We start from the raw sequence: 25,182 nt of genomic DNA, 5'->3' as shown, positions 1-25,182 counted from the left end.
CCCTCATCAATCAACTTCCAATTGACACCTATGATATATTCTCCATCCCCAGACTCCCCAAAAAAGGAGGCGGCCTTCTCCTAGCAGCCAAAAAGACCATAAAACTCTCCCACAAACCCATCCCCTCACCTCCCAAGCTAGAAATCAGCATTTTCACTGCTCCAAATCTACAAGTCTACCTAGCTTATGCCCACCCCAGGTCTCCTCGAAAAGAACGCCTCCGTCATAATCGAATATATATCTAAACATATAAACTGTCATTCACCCGACATCATCCTAGGAGACTTCAACCTCCATGTTGATGCCACTCCCAATTCACCATCCTGCGAGGCCATACTAACTCCACTAGATGTGCTAGGATTCAAGCAGCTTATATCTAACCCCACTCATCGAGCAGGTCATACCCTTGACCTCATATTCACTAACACCGGGATCCAATCCAACCCTCCTACATGCTCCCCCATCCCCTGGTCTGATCACTACCGCATTGACATCACCTGCACTATAAATAACACTCCTGCACCACCACAATCCAATAAAAAAAACATTCACTTTAGTATTAACTGCAACCAAGAAGATCTAGTAGCTGCCCTCACCACTGAACTAAACAAACTTGACTTAACTAATGCTGAAACTGCGCTTAATTCCTGGAGCCACTGAACCGACTCCATTGCTAGTAAACTTTGCCCCATGCAATCTTGTGTGATTGACACGGCAAAATCCAAAAAACAACCGTGGTACACTTCTGATTTAAAAGCTATGAAGCACAACCTTAGAAAATTAGAAAGTAACTGGAGAAAAAACCCCACCCCCACACTACTAACCACTTTCAGATCCTTCCTCCAGACCTACAGAACAGCTATTGAAAAAACCAAAAGAGACTTCTACTCACGCAAAATCCACAACCTCCAATTTAACCCTCACGCCCTCTTTGAAATAGTAAACAGTCTAACTAAATCCACCCCTAATTTCGCACCCTCAGACACAGACAATCAAAACAAATGTGACAACCTGGCCAAATACTTCCATAGGAAAATCATCAACATTATGTCCCGTTTCCCCACCACTCAGGTATCTACCAATGTCATACTCGACCACTCCCACGCAAGCCTACCCTCCTTCGATACCACCTCCACACTAGAAGTTAACTCGATTATAAAGAAGATGGAACCATGCTCACACCCATTTGACACCCTCCCCACAAAATCACTACTCTTCATCCCCGACACTATCGCCAAGCCAATTTCCAATATTATCAACAGATCTATTATACTCGGCATCGTTCCCAAAAATCTCAAACATGCCATTTTAAAACCAACTCTGAAAAAACCCACACTTGACCTCTCCGACCTTTCCAACTATCGTCCTATTTCGAACCTTCCCCTAATAACCAAAATATTAGAAAAGTCAGTCAATCGTCAACTTACTGAATACTTAGACAAAAATAACATTCTGTTGCAGTCGCAGTCGCAGTACTGAGACCTTACTTATCTCCCTATCTGACTACATCCTTAAAAGCCTCGACAAAGGTCTCTCTCATATCCTGATTCTCCTTGATATCTCCTCAGCCTTCGACACAGTCAACCACAAAATACTAATAGAACGCTTTACCGACATTGGCATCACAGATACAGCTCTCCAATGGCTTCAATCCTACCTACAGGACAGACAGTACAGTGTCCAATTAGGTAACCACACCTCCAAACCCATCCCCCTTACACAAGGCGTCCCTCAAGGCTCCTCTCTCTCTTCCACTCTCTTTAATATATATCTCCTGCCCCTCTGTAACCTTCTATCCAAACTCGGCCTCCCGCACTTCATCTATGCTGATGATGTGCAAATTCTCATACCTGTACATGACACTCTGCATAAAGCCATTGAAACCTGGAATTCCACCTTACCTATCATTAACTCTCTCTTGACATGTAACTTTCTTGCACTCAACACTGCTAAGACAGAACTTCTCTACATTGCTCCTCAAAACATTCCCCCACCCACACTATCAAATACCCCCCCTTCCACCACCGCTTCCAACCAACAGGTGCGTAGCCTTGGCATTACCATTGATAACTATTTTACCCTCAAAAAATTCATTAACAATACACTCAAATCCTGTTACTTTAAACTTAATTTACTTAAACAACTGAAACCCCTCTTACACCTCAATGACTTCCGCACTATCCTACAGGCCTTCATACTATCTAAAATCGAATACTGCAATGCCCTCCTCCTTGGACTACCCAAAAACACACTGCAACCGCTTCAACTTCTCCAAAACGCTGCCGTCCGGATATTAACCAACACCCACAAACATGACCACATCACCCCTGTACTCCAACACCAGCACTGGCTTCCAGTCTCTGCAAGGATAACCTACAAAATGGTCACACTACTTCACAAAGCCCTCTATAGCCAAAATATGCACTGGTTTAATGAACACCTTCAATTCCACAACTCTAACAGACCTACTAGACAGCAACACCAAGCAACACTGCATATCCCCTCACCCAAAGACTCTAAGCTAAGCTCCACTAAAGCTCGGGCATTATCACTAGCTGCCCCCGCTATTTGGAACAATCTCCCCCCTACACTACGACAAGAAGCATGCCAAAAATTTTTTAAAAAGACCTAAAAACCTGCTTGTTCATTCAACCATTTTCCAAGAAATACCCCTCCTTCCCATGACACCCTCTCCCGCTTGCACCCCTTCCCCAGTTTCAATAATGACTCTTTTTGTAAGTAATGACTCTTTCGTTATTAATGACTTTGTTAAGCCTCTTATGGCACATTATCTTTACTATTATCTGTAATTGTTGAAAATGTTATGCATATCCTATAGTCCACAGTTCCTTGTTTCACTGTAAAGCACTTATTGCTAAGTTTTATTATATATGAACCGATGAGATGTTCCCAACGTTCATCGGTATATAAAAAACTTCTAAATAAAATAAACAAATAAATAAATAACCAAAACTAATAAGAGGGCATTCTCCTGCTGGACTCCAAAATGTGGTACACCATCCAATAGGACATGAGAGGTCATCAAGGACCACTTGAGATTCAGAAACACTATACAACTTGACTGTTCAGATCAGCTTTCCATTATTTAAAAATAACAAAAGACCATCCTCCTCCCCTACAGGACAGCAAACCTTCCATATGCAAATGACCCTATATATTTGTTATAACATTTTATGTATGCTGCAAATTGCACAAAGCAATAAAGAAAATAATAATAATAATAATAATAATTCCTTATCATCCTTACCAGACCAGCCCACAGACTTGGGATATCTTAGGATATTCTCATCTACCAGCAGATGGAGACAGAGAAAGAAAGTATCATTGGCCAAGGTTTAGGGATTGTCTATTCATTTGCTGTTGCTTATTCACAGAAACAGAATTGCAGTAATTTGCAGTCCTTTTATTTGAGCTGCATGGATGCACATGATGGTGTTGGAGGGAGCTCAGGGGGAGGAAAAAGCTGATCAATTAAGGTCCAAGCGTCCATACGTCACTTCTGAGAATACGGGAGTGATTGTCCCAGTTTTATGAGAAGTGGACCCATTACAACTAAGGATGTGCATTTGTTTTAAATTAATTTAAAAAATGCAATGAATAAAAGAAATTTGTTTCATTTGAAGGGCCCTGAAATGAATTAGAGCCCCCCCCCCTTCCCCCCTCCATGAATGAAAAGAACCTTATTCATTGCATTCATTTGAAAGGAATGTTTTGGGCCTAGACCTGGGCTTGAGACTCTGGATTTGGATCCGGTGGGCAGAGGTGCATATGTGGCCATTGCAACAAGCTCTCATCTCTTGGTGAAATCCTCATTCTCAAGAGTATGAAATCCATTTACCCCTTTTTCCAGAGGCCAGATGCAGTCTGTTATGGCAGCTCTCCATAGAAAACTTATCTAGGTGGACAGAGTTGGAAATTCTGAAGTAGATGGTGATTACCATGAATACAAGTCTCAATGGTTGGGGAACACATTGGCAGGGATGGATGGTGCAAGATCTCTGAAGTGTGGAGGAGAAGTCTTGATGTTTAGAAATGAGGATAATCAGGACATCCTTGCTCAAGTTTTTCTTCTGCTACTGAAAGGAAAGGCAGTGAGAATATTTTTGGACAATGCTACAGAAATAGCTTATGTGATCCAGCAAGGCAGGACCAGGAGTTCATGGTTTGTGACAAAACGTGAAGCTGTTGCTACAGGGAGCAGATAGTTATCTTTTAGCATTATCAGCAGTGTACTTTGCTGGTGTGGAAAATATTTAAGTGAATTATTTGAGTAGACACACTGGATTCCAAAGAGTGAGAATTTTTGGGAAAGGCAATCGCTTGGATTCTGTCTGAGTAGGAGGTTCCTCAGATGGACCAGAAGGCATTTGCAGTCAATGCTTTTTCAGCGAAAAAGAGAGTTAGCAGGTATGGATACCTTAGTTCAAAAGTGACCCCAGGGACAACATCTGTATGTCTTTCCTTCATGGCTATTAATAGGCTGAGTGGTTCAAAGGATTCAGAGGCATCGGGGTCTGGTAAATCTTGTAGCTCTAGAGTGGCCTAGTAGACTGTGGTTTGTGGACTTCATCTGGCTCAAAAGCATTTGAGGTTTGATCAGGGAAAGATCATTGACCAGAAGACTTGATTTTGTTTTGGGACTTGGCTTTTGAGGGGAGAGGTTTGCGGAACAAGAGCTACTTGGAGGATGTAGCTCCACATTACTTCATGCATGGAAGCACTTGATTTCCTTGACCTATGTCAAAGTTTGGAAAGTATTAGGTGTAAAGACAAAAAGATTCTGCTACATAGGGTGTCAGTCTACAGTATTCTCTCCTTTTTGCAGAGCAATCTGCAAAGAGGTCTTGCATTGAATTCACTGAAGGTGCATGTCATGGCATTGGCTTCTTATAGTGGAGACAGTTTTGCAAGTTTTTGGCTTCTCCTTCAGATGTGGTACATTTCCTGAAAGGGTTGGGGATGCTTCCCCAATTGAAATCTCAACCTGGTTTTGGCTACTTTGTCAACATCTCCTTTTGAGCCCCTAAAGAGCGTGACATTGAAAGCAATGTTTCTGGTGGCAATTTGTTCTGCAAGCTGAGTTTTGGAAATTCAGTCTTTGCCGTCTAGGGATCCCTTTTTGAGGATTTCTTTGGAAGGGAGTTTAATTTGCACAATGCCTTCCCTTTTGCCAAACATCTTCTCAGCTTTCCATATGGATCAGTCAGTGGAATTTCTGTTTTTTTCAGAGACCTGGTTTGGGCAGAAAGCTGATGGAACTGCACATGCTTCTGAAGGTTGTGCTTTCTGAAGGTAACCAACGATTTTAGGTAATCAGATCATTTGTTTCTGCTGTTTAGTGGGAATTAGAAAGGTTAGAAGGCTTATAAAGCTATAATTGCATGCTGGATTAAAGAAATGAACTCATTGGCATACATTTGTAGAGGTCTGGTGGTGCCAAAGGGCATGTGATGGGCAGAGTCGCAGTTTGTATCATAACAAGAGATTTCTAAGGTCGCTAATTGATCCTCAGAACATTCCTTTTCCAGATATTACATCTAGATGTCCAAGCTCAGTATACAGGATCGTTTGTCAAAATAGGACTTTCAGGGTCCCTTCCAAGTTTGGGGTGGCTATGGTACATCCCAGGTTTGGACTGGCCTGGTAGGGATGATAATGAATGTAAAAATAGGTTTCTTACCTGCTAGTTTTTTTCCTGTAGTCTTACCAGGCCAGTACAGCATCCCACTTGTTGTTCTGCTCAACTGAGTATATTATTTCATAAAGTGCTATCTGTATTTTTTGAACTCCTTCCTTGGTGGGGCTCTATGTTTCAATGTTTTTCTGGTTTTGTAGCTTACTCCTGCTCCGAGAGAGGAGTTGCTTTGGGTAGAAAATAGACAGGCTGTAGGTAGCACATTGCCTTATCAGGCAGTTTCTATGAAACTTTCTTTCCCTGTCTCCATCTGCTGATAGGGGAGAAAAATCCAAGCATATGGACTTCAGGAAATAAAAATTGCAAATAAGAGACCTAATTTTACTTTTTTGAATAATAGTTAGCAGTCAGCACTGACTTTTAGCCTTTATTAACCCCTTTTTGAAGGGGTTAATAAACATGTTGATAAAGGTGAACGGCAAATGTAGTAGGGATGTGCAGACAAAAAGTTTATGTTCATAAGTCCATAAGTCGAAAGGGGGGGTCAATTTCGGTCAATATGGACATATGTAGAATTCTATAAGTTGAGTCTATGTCCATACGTGCACCGCGGACGTCACGTGATTCGCCGCGCGTTCGCTCCAGGACTCTCGTTGGACACAATCGGAACTTTTGGCCAGCTTGGGGGGCCTCCTTTTCCCGGAACTTTTGGCCAGCTTGGGGGGGGCCTCCTGACCCCCCCAAGCTGGCCAAAAGTTCCGGTTGTGTCTAACGAGGGTCCCGGAGCGAACGCGCGGGGAATCACGTGACGTCCGCGTAACTCCGACGTGACGCCGACGTCACGTGCTCCTCGCAAAGGAATACAGAAATGGCGTCCTGACTCCCCGCTCGACCACCAGGGAGTTTTGGTAAGTCTTGGGGGGGGATTAAGGAGAGTGAGGGGTTTAAATTTTTATTTAGGATCAACAATCGCGATTTCCAACGTATTCAACATAGCTATGTTGAATAAGTTGGAAATCCGATCGTTTTCGCCTTATCACTTTTTTAAGTTAAAAAAAAAAATTACGTTGCGTTTTACATATGCGTTCAAAACGAATGCACACACCTAAAATGTAGTGTATTTGGATTTTCAGAAGGCGTTTGACAAATTCCCTCATGAGAGGCTTATAAGAAAACTAAAGTTCATGTGATAGGAGGTGATGTTCTTTCGTGGATTACAAATTGGTTAAAAGACAGGAAACAGAGAGTAGGATTAAATGGACAATTTTGTAAGTGGAAAAGGATAAACAGTGTTGGACCAATGCTTTTCAATATATACTGAAATTATCTTGAAAGGAATACGACGAATGAGATAATCAAATTTGCAGATGATACAAAATTATTCAGAGTAGTTAAATCACATACGGATTGTGATAAATTGCAGGAGGACCTTTCAATATTGGAAGATTGTGTTACAGGAGCTGGACGCAGAAACCCGCGACCGGTCTCCCTCCCTTATCAGCATGGTCGGCTCCGGAAGTCTTGCCGCAGCCGGGAACCATGGCCGATGCGCTCCGCCGTTGCCTCTCTCCCGGGACGTCATGCCGATGCCACGCGCTGACCGGCAGGTTGTCGGGCCCTACTCAAGCTTCCTCCTGACCTCCAGTCTCCCAGGCCCACGCTGGGGTCACCGCGGGAGGGGTCAGGACTCCTTCTCCCAGGCCTTCAACTATTTAAGGCAAGGCCTGCTCCTCAGGCCTTGCCTTAGCTACTCCTGGCTGTGGCAGTGGCCCCGGTTCCTCACCCAGTAATTCCTCTACCGGCTCCACCCCACTAAGCGGGTGACCCACATCAGTGTTGTGGGTTTCTCAACCAATGTAACAGGCAGTTCTGACTGCAATCTGCCCTCTTTCCTGATGATCTGACCAAGATGACCTATATCCTGTTATTACTAGAGGGAAAGGCCCTGGCTTGGACATCGCCCCCATGGGAGCATTCGGACCCACTTCTGCTGGACCTCCCGGGGTTCCTGGAATGCTTCCGGGCCATCTTTGGCAGACTCAAGTGAGTACGGAGCTTTTACATATCCGGCAGAGTGGACGCTCTTTAATGTACTACACCCTGGAGTTCCGAACACTTTCCACAGAGCTCCATTGGAAGGAACCATGCCTTTGTGCCATCTTTTTGGATGGCCTCTCACCCAAAATTAAGGATGAGCTAGTGGCCCACGACCTTCCGGCGTCCCTGGATGCACTGATTGATTTAGCAGGCAGGATCGACTGCCACCTCTGGGAAAGGTCCCTTGAAATAGCTGGTACGAGACGACGCTCCATTGGGTCCAGTCGGCCACACCCTTCCTCGCAAGGCTCTCGCCCGCAGTCTCCAGCGGAGGTTCCGACTGAGGATCCCATGCAGTTGGGCTAAAGGCCATTATCTCCCGAAGAACGCCAGACGTAGACGGGCTGGTCTCTGCCTATATTGCGGGACTTCTGGAAAACTCCTGGCCCAGTGCCCTGTGCGGCCATCAAACTCCAGGGGAGTGACCCTAGGCCTTCCCTCACCAGTACCTCCACTGACCTTGCCAGTGAGTCTAATTATACAAGGCCGTGACTTTCCTATGTTAGGGATCCTCTGCCAGGGAGGATCTCCATGGATCAATGTCACATTGAACCTGGCCATCAAGAACATATCTCCTTCGACATCATTCGAAAGGCCCACAGATACCCCCACAAGCAACTGCTCCGAGGCTCGTGAGGGACTTCCTTCGCAATATGCCCAATACTCCAATGTATTTTCAAAAAAGGCGGTCAATACCTTGCATCCTCACTGGGAGTTTGACTGCGCTATTAACTTGACTCCGGGTTCTACCCCTCTGTATGGGAGGGTGTACCCTCTGTCCACACCGGAAAGTCAAGCTATGTTCGACTATATCCGGGAAAAACCTACAGAAAGGCTTCATCTGTCATTCCAACTCTCTGGCTGGGGTCAGCTTCTTTTTCTTGGGGAAAAAAGACGGCTCTCTCCGGTTGTGTAGTGATTACCGGGGCCTAAATGCCATTAGAGTCAAGGATTGGTACCCACTGCCTCTGATAACCAAGATATTTGACCGGTTACAGGGGGCCCAGGTCTTCTCTAAGTTGGACCTTCGAAGAACATATAATCTCGTCAGAATCAAGGAAGGCAACGAATGGACGACGGCGTTCAACACCAGGGATGGCCATTATGAATACCTAAAGAGCACAAAGAGCAAAGACTGCACTAAAAGATTATAGTTCAACCACAAAACGTGCAGAAAAGTGTTGCATAGTCCAATTAAGTGTTCAAATAAATCCTTTTATTTATATGCATATGGCAACTCCACTGTTATCATTAATCTTTCTCCAAGGGGACCCTCGACTCGGACCCGTGTTTCGCCGAGGCTGCGTCGGGAGGGACAGAAAATTTTTATCAACAAGTCTAAAAACAAAACATGAGAACGGACTATGTTAATGAATGGGCTACAATACCGACACACCTTATATCTTCAAAGTTACAAAATCAAACATGTTACATACCGTAATATTACTTAATAGAGTTTTTCAAGGAGCGCGCACAGCAGTTATATGGGAAGGTTTTTAACAATAACCAAAAAGGCACCAAAAACAACAGACCAATCAGCACACACAGGGGAACATCCAGTCAGAATCCAAACAAAATCAGGTAAAATAAGTCCATTCTAGTTGCTTGTTGAGTCCGTGTGGTGTGACAGTGATTACTGTTCTTTGCAAATCAGAAATTCTGAAAAATTACCTCCGTGATTTGGACAAGTAGGTACTTCTAAAACAAAAAAGTACAAATCAGACACAGTGTGTGAAAACTGGACCCAATGGTCCTTCAGTGGAGCATTTTCATATAGATTTATTTATTTGTATTTATTATTTTTATATACCAACATTCATCTCAATTGAGATATCACACTGGTTTACATTCAGGTACTGTAGGTATTTCTCTATCTAAGTTTTTGTATCTGAGGCAATGTAGGGTAAAGTGACTTGCCCAAGGTCACAAGGAGTCACAGCGGGACTTGAACCTTGGTCTCCTGGTTCATAGTCCACTGCTCTAACCACTAGGCTATTCCTCCTCCCTATTAGATGCTTGATGTTAGATCTATGTTCAATGATCCTAGTTTTTATCTTCCTTACAGTTTTTCCTATGTACAGTTTTTGACACGGGCATCGAATTACAGTCAGAGAAATTCCTTAATGTATATTTTTTTCTATAAATTGGGTGTTCAAAAGATGATATAACACTTGTGTATGGGCATACAGAGCACTGTCCACAAGGTTTGTGTTCTCCAGTAACCTGATGGTATGTCCGTGTTATATTCAAATCAGACATACCATCAGGTTAATGCAAGGTCTAGGGGGCACGCCATGAAGTTAGCAAGTAGCAGATTTAAAACTAATTGGAGAAAATTATTTTTCACTAAACACACAATTAAGCTCTGGAATTTGTTGCCAAAGGATGTGGTTAGTGCAGTTAGTGTAGCTGGGTTTAAAAAAGGTTTGGATAAGTTCCTGGAGGAGAAGACCATTAACTGCTATCAATCAAGTTGATTTAGGGAATAGCCACTGCTATTACTGGCATCAGTAGCATGGGATCTACTTAGTGTTTGTGTACTTGCCAGATACTTATAGCCTGGATTGACCACTGTTGAAAACAGGATGCTGGGCTTGATGGACCCTTGATCTGACCCAATTTGGCAATTTCTTATGTTCTTATGAGTACCTAGTGTTTGAAGATCAGTTGAGTTTCTGCAGACTGAAAAGCATACGTGAACATTTGCAGTTAGATGCCCTTTTAAAAATGTACCTCATGGGAGGACTCAAGATGGCCGCCGGGTAAAGACGCTGTAAAAACCTCTTGTGGCATTTTCTTACCTATTATTGAATTTCCTGCATTTAAAATATGGCACACACACAAAACGAAAAGCAAAACTAAGAGGGGTAACAACAAGCTCACCCTCAAGTGATCTCCCCTCTGAACCTTGATACAACATTAAGCCCCGGCGCACCGAAGAGACCTGTTCCCCCAGGCCAAACAACGCAGAGGCTCGTGGAGGTGGCAGTGTCTTCTCCTGTAAATTTACAGGCGAACTTGGGCATGCAGCAGTATCGGGTGACCCCGGGAGAGAAGATGGGACCCCGAAAATTTGGCTATATGAGAAGGAGAAAGGAAAGCGAGGAAGATCAAAGCGAAGAGAGGGAGGCAGCTACCCCCAGAACATCTGAACAAAGTAGGGGAACGGGCACAAGTATGAGCTGGGGAATGTGAATCCAAAGACTCTTGAACCAGAATGTATAAAATTTAATTCATCACCTACTACTATGGAAGGCATGTGTGGCGCACTGAAATCTAATGAGTCCTCTCTGGCTCTGCTATCACAGATAACAATGGACACTAAAAATCAAGTCATGATAAATAAATACCACCTTATTATCAACATACAATCAAAAATTAGAAGATGTAGATAAAAGAGTTATTGAAACAGAAAAGATAACTCAGAACCTGGTAAAATCAGAAATGATAGTAAACAGAAGATTGGAAAATCTGGAGAATACCTCTAGAATTTGCAATCTAAGGGTGTTAAATTTCCCTGTGAACAATATGATCTCTCCAATGGAACTCTTTATGACATATATGCAAAAGGTATTAGGAATTCCAGATCCGGCATTACCTGTAATTACAAAAATTTATTATCTTCCACAATTTGCATCTGGAGATCAGGAAGAGAGAAATCAACCCGCGCAGTTGGATATTTCTGAAATATTGGAACTTTCTAATAAGGCAGAAGTTACCCAGAAGAGGCCAGTTTTAGTGACATTTGTGTTTATATCTGAACGTAATAATATCTTGAAAATGTTTTTTCGCAATAGGCAATCATTGTTCTATGGCCATAAGATCTGGATTTATCCAGATTTGACCAGATCTACACAAATAAAGAGAAAAGATTTTCTAATGTTGAGATCAGAAATATTGAAATTAGGAGCGATTTGTATTATGCTATCTGTGTAAATGCTCTATAAATTATAATAATGCTAAGTCTTCTATGAGTTAGAACATTTAAGAACTTTTTTGGAATCCCATACCCAGACATAGCATACTTGTGGTTCGCAAATAGAGAAAAGGTCATGTTTAAATACTCGGCGACCTGATTAATATGATTATCTTTTTCTTTTGACTGATCCGCTCAGTGTTACTAGTCCTCTCCCACATTTCCTCTATTTTGGTACAAGGACTGAAAAATTGAAATTTATTTCCTATGCATTGCTTAAGATTGTACTGTATTACCCTAGCAAGATATATGCTTGTTATAAACATGTTAAAATTTTGAAAATTAAAATTAAAAATGTTTTTATCTCATACTATGTGTCATTGTCATTGTCATGTAGTGAACTGTATGGATCAAGCATACTTACAATCACATATCTCAAACAAACATTGGCACTTACCTGCCAAGGCTTAAAGTGTTTGATGTCCCCGCATGATCCATTGAAGAAAGGTCCTTCTCCAGGTTTACAAGAATGCATGGCATGCAGGGCATGAGCCACCACGTACACAGTGTTATAAGCATTATGCGTATACCTTAGGTTTGTCATATCAAAGAAACGAATATCAAGTGTCCTTGGGTCTTCCTTCCCTGTGCAGAGTTTCCCTTTTCTGCTTAGTTCTTGAAGAGTGGCCTGGTCCATGTTGGGGTCAGCCCACCTGCAGCCAAAAACTTTTTCCCAATACTCCCTAACAAAGATGTCTTCTCTAGTTCTGAAAGGATGAAGATCATAGAGGTAGTCTTTGAACCTTGGAATGTTGCCTGCAGGAACAGAGAATGCAATGGTTCCTTTAAGAGTTTTTGAGAACTCCTTTACGTTAAATGCTGTAGAGTCAGACCACGCATCTGTAGTAATCCAGACTTTCCCAGATATGTCACTCTTTGCAATTGCCAGCATCAATGGATAAAGGTTGATGGCAGTGGAAAAGACTACGATGACTCTGGCTGTCATTTTCTTTACCACCTCCAAAATGTGCTGTATCTTCACTTGAGAGTAAAATAAGGGGATGTTTTCATGGAAGGCTACACAGACCCCAGCCTTTATCAGATCTTCTTTTAGCATCTGACTCCCTATTTGCCCATAGTCACTGTCCTCAGCGAGGATTCCAACCCAGGTCCAACCGAAGAAGGTGATCAACCGGGCAATGCCCAGAGACTGGTACTCATCACTTTGAGTAGTGCGGAGGAAAGAAGGAAATCGACTTTTATCACTAAGAGTGGCTACAGAAGCAGCATAGCTGATCTAGAAGAATTTCATCAACAATATTAATTGGTTTTTCTAACACTTGATCATCAGTTATGAGAATGATAATAATATGCATTTTTTCCCCTCTTTTTCTTAAAGGTTATCTCAAGACATGCTAAAAGTTATCCCACCCTAATGGTGTCCCTTTTTCCAAAGGTAATCAAGCAATTTACCTCCACTTTCCATTCTACTTCTTGACAATGATTAATAGCAACCACAATGACTTTCTGTACAGCCACATCTTCAATCTGGCTTTCAAAGGATTCCAAAAAACAAATTGAAATTACCTTTGCAAATAACCAGAGCAGAAGGATATTCCATACCTGTGCATATTTGTAGACCCCCAGTAGCTGAGCCATAGTTATGGACGTTCGAGACTTAGAATCTCCAAGCACCGCAGCTAATGGCGATGTTCCCCTGCAGGTGTAATTTGGGATGGGATCTTTGTGCCCGGTGAGTTGCCACATTGTGCCTTGCAGAGACCGGGATGGAGTATCACAGGAGTCATATATCCAGAACCCCAAGGTAATGTTGGGCACCAGGGTGCCATTTCTGTTAATTTCTTCCAAGGCAAATACCATGGCATGCATACGCTGGTAAATCACTAATTGTAGTCTAAAATAAACAACAGAAATGTGTGATATAAATGGAAGACAGGCAAATGTACATGTAATAGTGAATTTCTAATAGAGCACCCATCTGGCAATGCACAAATTCAGCTGATTTTCAAAAACAAGCTACCCGTATATATTCAGTTGAAATATCAACTTATTTAGCAGACAAAATTATGCATATACACTTAAATGAATACACGGGGACATTAACTTTCAAATGGGCGCACATATGCACATGTGCACTGATGCATGACCAGAGACGTGGCTGTTTTATAATATGTGCGCCTGTTATATAATAGGCTAGGTGTGTGTATATGGGCTCCTAATTTGAAGCTTGTGAGCTCACAGCAGTGTAAGTCAGTTTTGGATCATGCAAATGAGGGTATTTTATAACAGAGGCACTTCCAGCTGTGGACCAGTCTCACCAGTTTGCCCATTTTTCTCCTTGCTCCTCTCAATCCCCCTGGTTTTAGCATGCACTCCTCCCAGTTACTCCAAACCACACAAACCCCTCACAGATTCTGTATTTCTTTTTATTTCCATCTCCTCCATAGCAGAAGTAAAGTTAGGAGGCACTGAACCTGGGGGCATACCCAGCCACATAGGTAAATGTGCGCACATCTCTTGGCCCTGCCCCAGAACACCCACTCATACCACCACCCTTTTTCCTCTGATGCGAGATGTGCATGCATTGGCACTTGTGCATGCATTCACCCGCTTTATACAATAGGAGTGGGATCTGCCGGGTATTTGCTAGCGATTTGAATTGAACATTGTCGGAGACCAATGCAGGGCTTGATGGACCTTTGGACTGACCCAGCATGGCACTTTTTATGTTCTAGAGGATATTTCTTGAAACTAAGAAGCAGCAGATTTAAATTAAATTTTAAAAGTCTTTTTTTTTAGTTAATGAACAATTAACAATTGTATGATGATGCTGTCATGAAATTAATTATAATGGCATGGAAAAAGAAGCATGGGGAAAATAATCTGTCACTTACGTGCCGCAAAGCTGGATGCTGGGAGTCTCAGTGAAGGTAATCTGGGGGAGGCTGGTTTTAGCACTGTGAACAAACAAGACCGGCCCTATAATGATGTCCCCCTGCTTTATGTATCCTGTTACCTTTGCAGTGCTTGGCTGACAGTTGACTTTAGCAGCATTATAAACAGGGATGGACAGTATCAGGAAATAAGTCAGTGCCATCAACATAATTTCCTGCATCGAGCTTGCAGATTTTGCCTTGGGTGGAATGGAAAAAAAGAACTTTGTTATCCCATGTGAATGTGAAAGGGTATGGCTGGGGTTAGAGTTAGAGTTAGCATCAGGATTATGGTTATGTCTATTGTTAGGGTTAGAGTGAAGTTCAGGGTCATAGTCAGGATTAGAGTTAAGGTTAGATTTTGAGATAAAGTTAGAAAGAGGATTATAGATATGATTAGGGTTAGAGTGAAGGTTAGGATCAAAGTCAGGGTTACGTGAAGGCTCAGTGTAAGGGTAAGGGTTAGGTTTTGTGATAGGGCTAGGATTAGGGTTAGGAGTGGTCATAGGTTCTGTGAAGGATTCCATCATTGAAGGCCTGATTTATAAAGTTTTTTTGGCTAAGATTAAAAAAGAGGAGTGAAATTTCTTAAAAATGACTTGCAAAGTCTAATAAATGAGTAACTCTATTCCTAAGACTGCTTTTTAGAAAACATGCATCAAAAAACTATAAATATTGCAGGGACAAGGTTCAAAGCCATTTACATGGGTGAAAGATAACTTACTCAGTTAAACTGCCTCTCTGAAATTGCCCTCCCACAACCCATCTACACGTGCACGTGTTCTTCAGCAAGCTACATTTAAGGGAGGTGTTCCTTGGGGTTTGTTTTGGGCAGGATCAGAAAATAAGTCATAAAACGCCAGTGCAGATGTCCCCAGGTCCTTTTTTCCAGAGTGAAAGATCATGAATGTCCTTCCTCATTGAGAACCAATGTCAAGTTCACAGGTAAAATGTGGCCATGGACTTTGCTCTCCACTCTAGTCTCCAACCTCCATGGATGCAGATTACCGACATTTGGTAAAGGTACTGCTATTGTTTATCATTTATTTTCAAATACATTATTATTTCTATTATGTTTTAATGTTTATTTTTTTATGAAATTCAGTTCATTTTCCACCTTCCCCCCTTTTTCTGTTGGGTGCTGACTCTGTTTTGATGGGAGCATTGTGCCGGTCCTGGAGGAAGCTGGATTCCTTGCAGGCTCAACATACAAATCATTCAAAGGGGCTGTTGAAGGTGAGTCTTGGAGATCCTATGAGTCCCTTCGGCCATGTCCTATCTAAAGATCTCCAGAAGTTGATCTGGAGAAGGCCAGCTTGGTGCTCTCAATAAAAGACACTCACTGACCTGTTTGGAGAATTCTCATGTTCGGCTCCTGCAAAGGATTTGATTTTTAAGAAGCAAACAAGTACAGGAAAACCAAGGGGGGTTAATGAGAAGCACACAAAGTGCAGAAGGGAGGGGGGGGCAAGTGTGTGGAGGGGGGGGGGAAGCGGGGCAATAAGCAGAGAGATATTATGAGAGAGAGAGGGGCAGGGAGGGTGGAAAGCATTAGCAGTGCCTGCCAAAAGCTGATTCACTTAGAAAATGTCAGACAGATGGGAAATCTCTGGAGAAGAAACTTTTTCTTTCTATGCCCTGCAAGAATAAGGACCTTATCTAAGTGTTAGGCAAAAGAAATGCAAACAAGAAAAACAATCCTGGGCTACCAGACAGTTGGCTTCACACAAGTTTTCAGTGACACAGGTTTTGCCCCCACTGTTAATGTCCTGCATCATCTAGGAAGTGCTAAATAAAATGCACAGTAAAATGGAGCCAGGAGAAAAGTGTGAGACTCCCAGGGACATTTGCCTGGTTTTTACATTCCAGCCATGCCAGGGAAAATAGTCCCCCCTTTGCTATCTGCACACGTGTTCGCTGGTCACTGTGCTGGGGTGGATCTTTTGCCCCTTCAAGACGTTGCCCTGTTTCAAACTTGTGGAAAACCAAATGAATTGAGGCCTTTTTCTTGGACCTTTTTTGCCCAAATCTGTCTGCTCAGATTTGTGACTGCGTTTCTAATGTCTCTTCAATAAATGAGATTTGAAAAGCTTACGCACTTCTGCTCGTCCTCCTTTGAAGTGAAGCTGGAGCTCTCTCGTGGGGTCTGATGCTGGTGCTGTTGATTCCTGGTTTATAACTTTTCAGGTATTCCCCCATAGCAAGGACCAATTTCCATGATGGAATAATTGCTAATTGTTCTGTGGATTTCACAAGCCACGGAGGAGAATGTGATTGATAAACAAAGCCATGGACTTTGAAATGAGCACATTTAAGGGAAATTACTCTTTACTACTCTGCTATATAGGACAGATGCTAAAAAAGAGCTGCTATTTTACCCAGGCTGCAATTATGCATAAAACGTTAAAAGATATCTGCCATTTTCCTCACTGTGGAATGAAATGTAAAGCTCATTTCAGCAGCATCAGATTAATGTGATAAATGTCTTTTTCTCCAGTTATTATTCAGTATTTCATGTTAAAGGCCAGGTCTAAGGTGATGCCGTAGGAGTAAGTTATCTACAGACATCTTATTGTGTCACTGTGATGTCATCAACACCATTATTGTGATATCATCCTTATGATTCATTCTACCTCGTCCCCATAAAGGGAAAACTCTGCTTACCCTACATACACTGCAAAAGGAAGCTGACTGCACCCTGCCCTGAATGTTACTGAGGGAACAGGCCATGGGTGTTGCCATCATAAGGCCCATCACATGATAGGAGCAAAGACTGGTTGGCAACATTTTGAAAAAGGTATCAACAATCCCAGAGCTATGGGGTGCTCAGGGCCGCTCCATACCACCAACGAGTCTTCTTTAGGAGTGTGTGTGTGTGTGTATATATGTGTGTGTGGGGGGGGGGGGTGGGGGGGCAGGGAGGCTGGAGGCCTCTAGATCACCAGGATCTGTTTTCAACATAAGGGATAGAAGTGTGAGGGGGGGAGGGGCATCCTAAAGCACCATAATTGAAGTTTTTTGGAAGGTAGGATTCAGGGGGAGGGGATGGGGTAGGGGCAGGGGTAGGGGGCTTGGCAGAGGTCTTGCGAGCTAGAACTGCAGAGTCAGTGACTGTACTTGGTGACCAGCATGAGAGTCTTAGTGGTTCAGGCTAGACAACTAAGAGCAATTTTGGACCAGTGTTGGGTACCATGGCTGGAGGTAGCATAAGGTTGCTCCAGCACCAGAATGCTGCATTGTCAAGGGCTGGTTCTGGGGTCTACTGAAGAGTCCAGGGGTTGATGGATGCATGGCACTGTGCTGGCTGCAGCTGGACTTAAGGCCTGGGTGTAGGTTTAGGCTGCAGGAGCAAGGTCTGTAAAGCCACTCCCAGAAGCTGCTTGAAGTTGGTGGAAGCAGCCAAAGGCAGGAGAGCCCTGGGTGGAGATGCTGCCTTGAGTGGCCTGAAAGATGTATTGAAGAAAGTGCCACATGATCTAGGGAAAGGCTCCCATGGTACTAAGGAATCCATTATTAGGTCATATGGGGGATGGGCTGGAGTGGGCAGCACTGCATCAGGCTGCTGCTGCCGTTTCATTTGATGATAGCGGACATGGCAGTGAAGAAAATACGTTTGCATGGCCATGGTTTTGAGGAACAAGGCTCTCTCAAATGCCTGGTGACACCAAGAAGCCCCTTGCATGATGTAGAGATGAAGGCTATTGTTGTGTCCGTCGCTGCTAGACGCCCTAACTCCGCCCTCTTTACCTCTGTGGCGACTCCCTCCGGGTCTGATGGACGGTTAGCTACCGCGGCGTCTCCATGCCATCTCCCTCCGGGGTCCCCGGACTGGCTCAACGTTGCAGATCCGCCATGTTGCCTGATGACCTAGGGCGCACGCGTGCTCATGCTCTGATTGAAGTACCAGCAAGGGCACGAACCTCAGGGGCGTCCCCCTGAGATGACGTCATCTGCTTCCAATATTTAAAGGTCTCTAATTCATTATCTAACTAAGTTAGCAAGGGGATTGCTTCAGCTTTATTCCCAAGCTACTCTGCCTCCTTGGACTTACCAGAGGTACCCGCTCCTCGGGGCCTCGCTCTTTTCTTTACTTTCAGATTGCAGATAGGAACCGGTACTCGCTCCTCGAGGGCCCAGGTTCCTGGACACTCTGAAGATTCTCTACTGCCTGGAAGCTATCGCTGCTACAAAAAACTGTGAGTTATCATCACTCTCTCAGAGCTTTCCCTGGAACCAGGTACTCGCTCCTCGAGGGCCTAAACCTTTCCAGCTCCTGAGCTTCATTGAGACCTTTTATTTTATTTTATTTTATTTTATATACCGGCAACCGTTTGCACATCGTGCCGGTTTACAGATAACTTACAACCAAGGATATATAGGCAAAGCCTTTACAAAGAACAGTTTGTAACAATAAACTCAGTAACATAGCAATAAACAAGATAAAAAGGTGGGGAGGAGAGGTATATAGGTAGACAAGACAAAGGGAGGGGGAGGGGGGAGGGAGAAAAGGATACATAAGGAAAAGATATGTACAGGGGTTTGAGGAAAATGTGATAAACACAGATTATTTACAGGTTAGTATAAGCGCAGAGGAACAGTGATTGGAGGGGAGAGGCGGGTACTAAGTAATATTTTAGGTTTGAAGTTCATTGGGGGGGTGGGTGCAGGGAGTATGTCCTGAAGAAGGGGTGTTGGTAGGGGTAGGCGGTTGGGTGAGGATGTTTGTAAGGGATGATGAAGATTGTGGCTGGGGGTATGCTTGGAGGAAGAGCCAGGTTTTGAGTTTCTTTTTGAAGGTGGGTGTGGAGGTTTCGGTGCGAAGGTCAAGGGGCATGGAGTTCCAGAGGGAAGGGCCTGCTAGGGAGAGGGCCCGTTTGGTGGTGGACATGAGTCTTGTAGATTTTATAGAGGGGTGAATAAGGGTTCCACGGAGCGAAGATCGGGTGGGTCTGGTAGAAGTACGTGGGAGGAAGGGGGGGTTTAGCCAGTTGTAATGTTCATTGGTAATACTTTTGTGGATGAGGGTAAGGGTCTTGTAGGTAATGCGTGAATGAATGGGTAGCCAATGGAGATTAATGAGGGTGGGAGTAATGTGGTCTTTCTTTTTGGCATTAGTGAGGATGCGTGCAGTGGCATTTTGGAGGAGTTGGGGAGGTTTGATATGGGAAGCAGGGAGACCAAGTAGGAGTCCGTTACAGTAATCAATCTTTGAGAAAATTATAGAGTGAAGTACTGTGCGGAAATCAGAGAAGTAGAGGAGGGGTTTAAGTTTTTTTAGGGTTTGTGAGTTTTTTTAGGGTTTGTGAGTTTTATCATCTAGTTCTGTTCATGTGCACAGAGCAGGAGAGAGACCTTGGGGTTATAGTGCCTAATGAAATGAAGTCTGCAAAACAATGCGACAAGGCGATAGCAAAAGCCAGAAGAATGATGGGCTGCATAGACAGAGGAATATCGAGTAAGAAAAGGGAAGTGATTATCCCCTTGTACAGGTCCTTGGTGAGGTCTCACCTGGAGTACTGTGTTCAGTTCTGGAGACCGTATCTTCAAAGAGACAGAGACAAGATTGAAGCGGTACAGAGAAGGGCGACCAGAAAGGTGGAGGGTCTTCATCGGATGTCATACGAGGAGAGATTGAAGAATCTAAATATGTACACCCTGGAGGAAAAAAGGAGCAGGGGTGATATGATTCAGACTTTCAGATACTTGAAAAACTTTAACGATCCAAAGACAACGACAAACCTTTTCCGTCAGAAAAAAATCAGCAGAACCAGAGGTCACGAGCTGAGGCTCCAAGGAGGAAGACTAAGAACCAATGTCAGGAAGTATTTCTTCATGGAGAGAGTGGTGGATGCCTGGAATGCCCTTCCGGAGGAAGTGGTGAAGTCCAAAACTGTGAAGCACTTCAAAGGGGCATGGGATAAACACTGGATCCATCAGGTCTAGAGGACGCGTATAAAGAGCAGGCAGCAAAACACTGCATGGAGCGGCAGTAGCCACAGAGGCATTCACGGAGCGGGATGCCAGTGGCCAGTGGTTGGTGTTCCACCTTCACGGAGCGGAAGGATGGAGGGCTGCCATCTCCCAATTAAAAAAAGAAAAACAAACAAACAACACAAAAAAAAAACAGGGATGGGTTCATGAGCTATAGGTATTACCAATTATTAGGCTTATTCAATTACCAATTATTAGGCTTTTCAATATTTGATGATAGTTAATGTGACTTTCAAGGCATACTTCACTTTCAATGTATATCCAGCATAGCTCCCTGCTTCAACAGCAGGGGAGAAGAAAAACTAATACTTCACGCATATCCAGCATTGCTCTCTGCTTCAACGGCAGAGAGCTATGCTGCCGCTTACCCAACTAATCAAACTTAATATTTCACTTGGAAGCAGCTTCATCACTGCTCTCTACATTAATAGTGGGGGTGAAAGGGAAATAGAACCTAAGGTTACTAAGAGCCAAGAGAAACAGATAAGTATGAGAAAAAAGAAGTGTGAAGCTTGCTGGGCAGACTGAATGGACTGATTGGTGAAGTGTGAAGCTTGCTGGGCAGACTGGATGGACCGATTGGTCTTCTTCTGCCGTCATTTCTATGTTTCTATGTTTCTATGAACCTTGTTTACTCTACCTACTCACTTTCTACAGTTTCTCAACAGCTCAGCCATCCTAGATCGCGATTCCAGTGCCTGAGGGCCTACAGCCCTGCCGGGCATATCAGCTCACTACTGCCACCTAGGGATGTGAATCGTTTTTCAACGATTAAAATTATCATCCGATAATGTTAATATCGTCTTAAATCGTTATAGAACACAATACAATAGAAATTCTAACGATTTATCGTTAAAAATCGTTAAATCGTGTTAGTGCCCACTAACGGGAGTTAATGCGCACTAACTCCCAGTTAGTGCGCACTAACAGGAGTTAGTGCGCACTAACAGAAAATGATACAAATTGACACTTTCCAGGTCACTGAAGGTCAGTTAGGAATGAATATGTGTTCCTATTGGCTGGCTGCCCTCTTATCTATTGATGTTACCAAGGTTACCACTGAGGTGATGGTTGGGGGGATGGGAAATGGAACTGGAAACTCACGAACACCAACAGAAAATGAAAAAAGTGTTGACACTTCCCAGGTCAGTAAAGGAGGTCGTTCAGCGGCGGTCCGAAACCCCCGCTGAACGACCTCCTGCAGTCGATCTCCTGCCGGCGCCATTTTCCGTACGAAAATGATTTGCGGCAATAAATCGCTCCCGGAACCCCGCTGGACTCCCAGGAAACTTTTGGCCAGCTTGGGGGGGCCTCCTGACCCCCACAAGACTTGCCAAAAGTCCAGCGGGGGTCCGGAACGACCTCCTCCGTCGAATCATTTTTGTCTATGGCCGCCGCCATTTTGCGGCGGCCATTTTGAAAAATGGCGCCGGCTGAAGACAACACGATTCTATTGAGGGGGCCGTTCCAGACCACCGCCGTTCTGGACCACCGCCGGATCCCCAGGTAATTTAAAGCATTGGGGGGGGGGGGGTTCGGGAGGGTGGGGGATTTAATTTAAAGGGTCGGGGTGGGTTTTAGGGGGTTTTAGTGTGCCGGTTTTCCTGCCCTCCCCCTTCCCCCGATTTACGATTTTTTAACGATAAATCGGGGGAATTGGTATTGTATCATGGCCCTAACGATTTTTTGACGATTTAAAATATATCGGACGATATTTTAAATCGTCAAAAAACGATTCACATCCCTAGTGCTCTATGTTCTCTTTCCAGGTGATATTTCATGTTGGTGGTAGTAAGATGTCCAAGAGTTCTTCCATGGCTCACCATCCTTTTACAATGGATACATTGAGCACATCTCCAATCATCAGTAACATTAAAATGATTCCAAACCTTTGATGTTTTTCTACTGTCCCTTACTCTAGGCTGGACATTTCTTGTCAGTGTTGTCATCAGAGTAGGAGTAGAAGTACTAGGAGTAGAAGTAGCAGAAGTTGGTGTTGTAGTAACCTGCAAATTTTCAACTGGTTTAGGAATAGAGAGGATACTACTGGCACTGACAGTGGTTTTTTTGACAATTGGACTACCATCATCTGATTCATCATCACTACTATCACTGTCATTGGTGGTGTTCTTCTCCTCATCCTGAATATCATCATTGTCATCCTCCTCCTCAGACTCAGAGTCCTCTGATTCTCTATTCAGCACTTTCTGTAGCACTTCATCCATCAATAAACTTTGCTGCTGCTGCACAGATTTCACTTTCACCTTTCCAGATTTTGCTCCTTCCTTGTCCTGCAAGTTACCTTGCTCCTTTACATTCGCTGAAGTAGAAGGAGTATCATCAAATCGCAGCTTTTTCCTAATGACTGGAATTTTCTTTCCAGTAGCACTCTTCTTCTTACCAGCAAACATTTTAAAACGTTATGGCTGCAAGTCCAGTCCAGTACCAACAAGTAAGCTGGCACAGCAGTGTACTGAGCAGCACCTAATAGATAAGATATAAAGAAGGGTTAAATACAGTTAGGGAGTGACTTCGTCAGTCAGTGACAGGTCACTGTGTGATTAGTAATCTGACTAGTGGCTCACTGGCGTGGCTAGTAGCCAGCCACTAGCCAATGACACTAGGCTACCCCATAATATTATATTTACTTATACTTGCAATACTAACACAAACAATTTGTTTATAAATTTAAGGCTCACGTGCAAGTCCAGCACCAACACAGGGGTAGTGGCTGGCTAGTGTAAGACGACACACTAGTTTAGTAGTTAGACTGATATTTCAGTATTTATTTAATCAATCACCAGCTGCAGCTAATACAGTCCACTGATTGATTGATAAGATTATATATATAAAGGAGACCTGCCTTTTCACCAAGCTGGAGTCAGTGTCTGCTGTAAAGGAGACCTGCCTTTTCCACAAGCTGGAGTCAGTGTGTGCTGTAAAGGAGACCTGCCTTGTCCCCAAGCTTGAGTCAGTGTGTGCAGTAAAGGAGACCTCGTAGGGATGTGAATCGTTTTTTGATGATTTACAATATCGTCCTATATATTTTAAATCGTCAAAAATCGTTAGAGCCGCGACACAATAACAATTCCTCCGATTTATCGTCTAAAAATCGTAAATCGGGGGAAGGGGGAGGGGAAGGGGGAGGGCGGGAAAACCGGCACACTAAAAGCAACCCTAAAACCCACCCCGACCCTTTAAAATAAATCCCCCACCCTCCCGAACCCCCCCAAAGTGCCTTATATTACCTGGGGTCCAGTGGGGGGTAGTGCGGGGAAACCGGCACGCTAAAGCAAGCCTAAAACCCACCCCGACCCTTTAAAATAAATCCCCCACCCTCCCGAACCCCTCCAAAGTGCCTTAAATTACCTGGGGTCCAGTGGGGGGTAGTGCGGGGAAACCGGCACGCTAAAGCAAGGCTAAAACCCACCCCGACCCTTTAAAATAAATCCCCCACCCTCCTGAACCCCCCCAAAGTGCCTTAAATTACCTGGGGTCCAGAGGGGGGTAGTGCGGGGAAACCGGCTCGCTAAAGCAAGCCTAAAACCCACCCCGACCCTTTAAAATAAATCCCCCACCCTCCCGAACCCCCCCAAACTGCCTTATATTACCTGGGGTCCAGTGGGGGGCAGGGTGGGGAAACCGGCACATTAAAGCAAGCCTAAAAACCCACCCCGACCCTTTAAAATAAATCCCCCACCCTCCCGAACCCCCCCCCCCAAAGTGCCTTAAATTACCTGGGGTCCAGTGGGGGGGAGGGCGGGGAAACCGGCACACTAAAGCAACCCTAAAACCCACCCTGCTATGGCCTGCGCCATTTTCCTTACGAAAAAACAATTTGCGCCAGGAGATCGCTTCCGGACCCCCGCTGGACCCCCAGGGACTTTTGGCCAGCTTGGGGTAGCCTCCTGACCCCCACAAGACTTGCCAAAAGCTCAGCGGGGATCCGGAACGACCTCCTGCAGTCGAATCGTGTTGTCTACGGGCGGCGCCCTTTTGCGCAAATGGAGATTCACATCTCTAGAGACCTGCCTTATCCCCAAACTGGAGTCAGTGTGTGCAGTAAAGGAGACCTGCCTTGTCCCCACCCAAGCTGGAGTCAGTGTGTGTGCATTAGGCATGTGCATTCGGATTGACCGCATATGTAAAACGCAACTCAAATTTTTTTTTTAACTTAAAAAAAAAATGAGGCGTAAACGAGCAGATTTCCGACATATTGAACATAGATATGTCGGATACGGCGAATCGCCATGCGCGCGCTTTCTCGCCGCCATTACCTGCGACTCGAGCTCGGAGCCCCGGATTGCCTGAAAATGGCGGCGCCCCTGCGGTAACCATGCCAACCTGTCTGACCCTGTCCTGTGAGTCTCAGTGACTCACAGGAAAGGGTGGGACAGGTCGGCATGGATACCGGAACGCAGCGAATCTGCGTTCACCTTTTCAGAGAAGCACTGAATGCAGCGAATCGCGCTGTCATTCCGTGCTTCTCTGAGGATTTCCTGACGAGCCAGCAGCACTATAAAAGCAGCAGCAGCACGAGGACTGACGGACATTGTCAGCGATTCAGT

General features: G+C 44.2%; 1 protein-coding gene across 1 annotated transcript in view; it reads right to left on the bottom strand.

Moving 5' to 3' along the window:
• The window catches only part of LOC115081116 (extracellular calcium-sensing receptor-like), a 68,384-nt gene extending 54,948 nt beyond the window's left edge, over positions 1-13,436 (bottom strand). The window contains exons 1-2 of the mRNA XM_029585628.1: positions 13,293-13,436; positions 12,127-12,966 (exon numbers count right to left, since the gene is read on the bottom strand). Of these exons, the coding sequence (XP_029441488.1) occupies positions 12,127-12,966; positions 13,293-13,436 (984 nt within the window). The remainder of the gene's footprint in view (positions 1-12,126; positions 12,967-13,292) is intronic.
• Between the last annotated feature and the right edge of the window lie 11,746 nt (positions 13,437-25,182).

The sequence above is a fragment of the Rhinatrema bivittatum genome, chromosome 19 (assembly GCF_901001135.1).
Source record: "Rhinatrema bivittatum chromosome 19, aRhiBiv1.1, whole genome shotgun sequence".
NCBI lineage: Eukaryota > Metazoa > Chordata > Amphibia > Gymnophiona > Rhinatrematidae > Rhinatrema > Rhinatrema bivittatum.
Note: the sequence above shows the minus strand (reverse complement) of the source record. Positions and strands in the feature narration are given on the sequence as shown.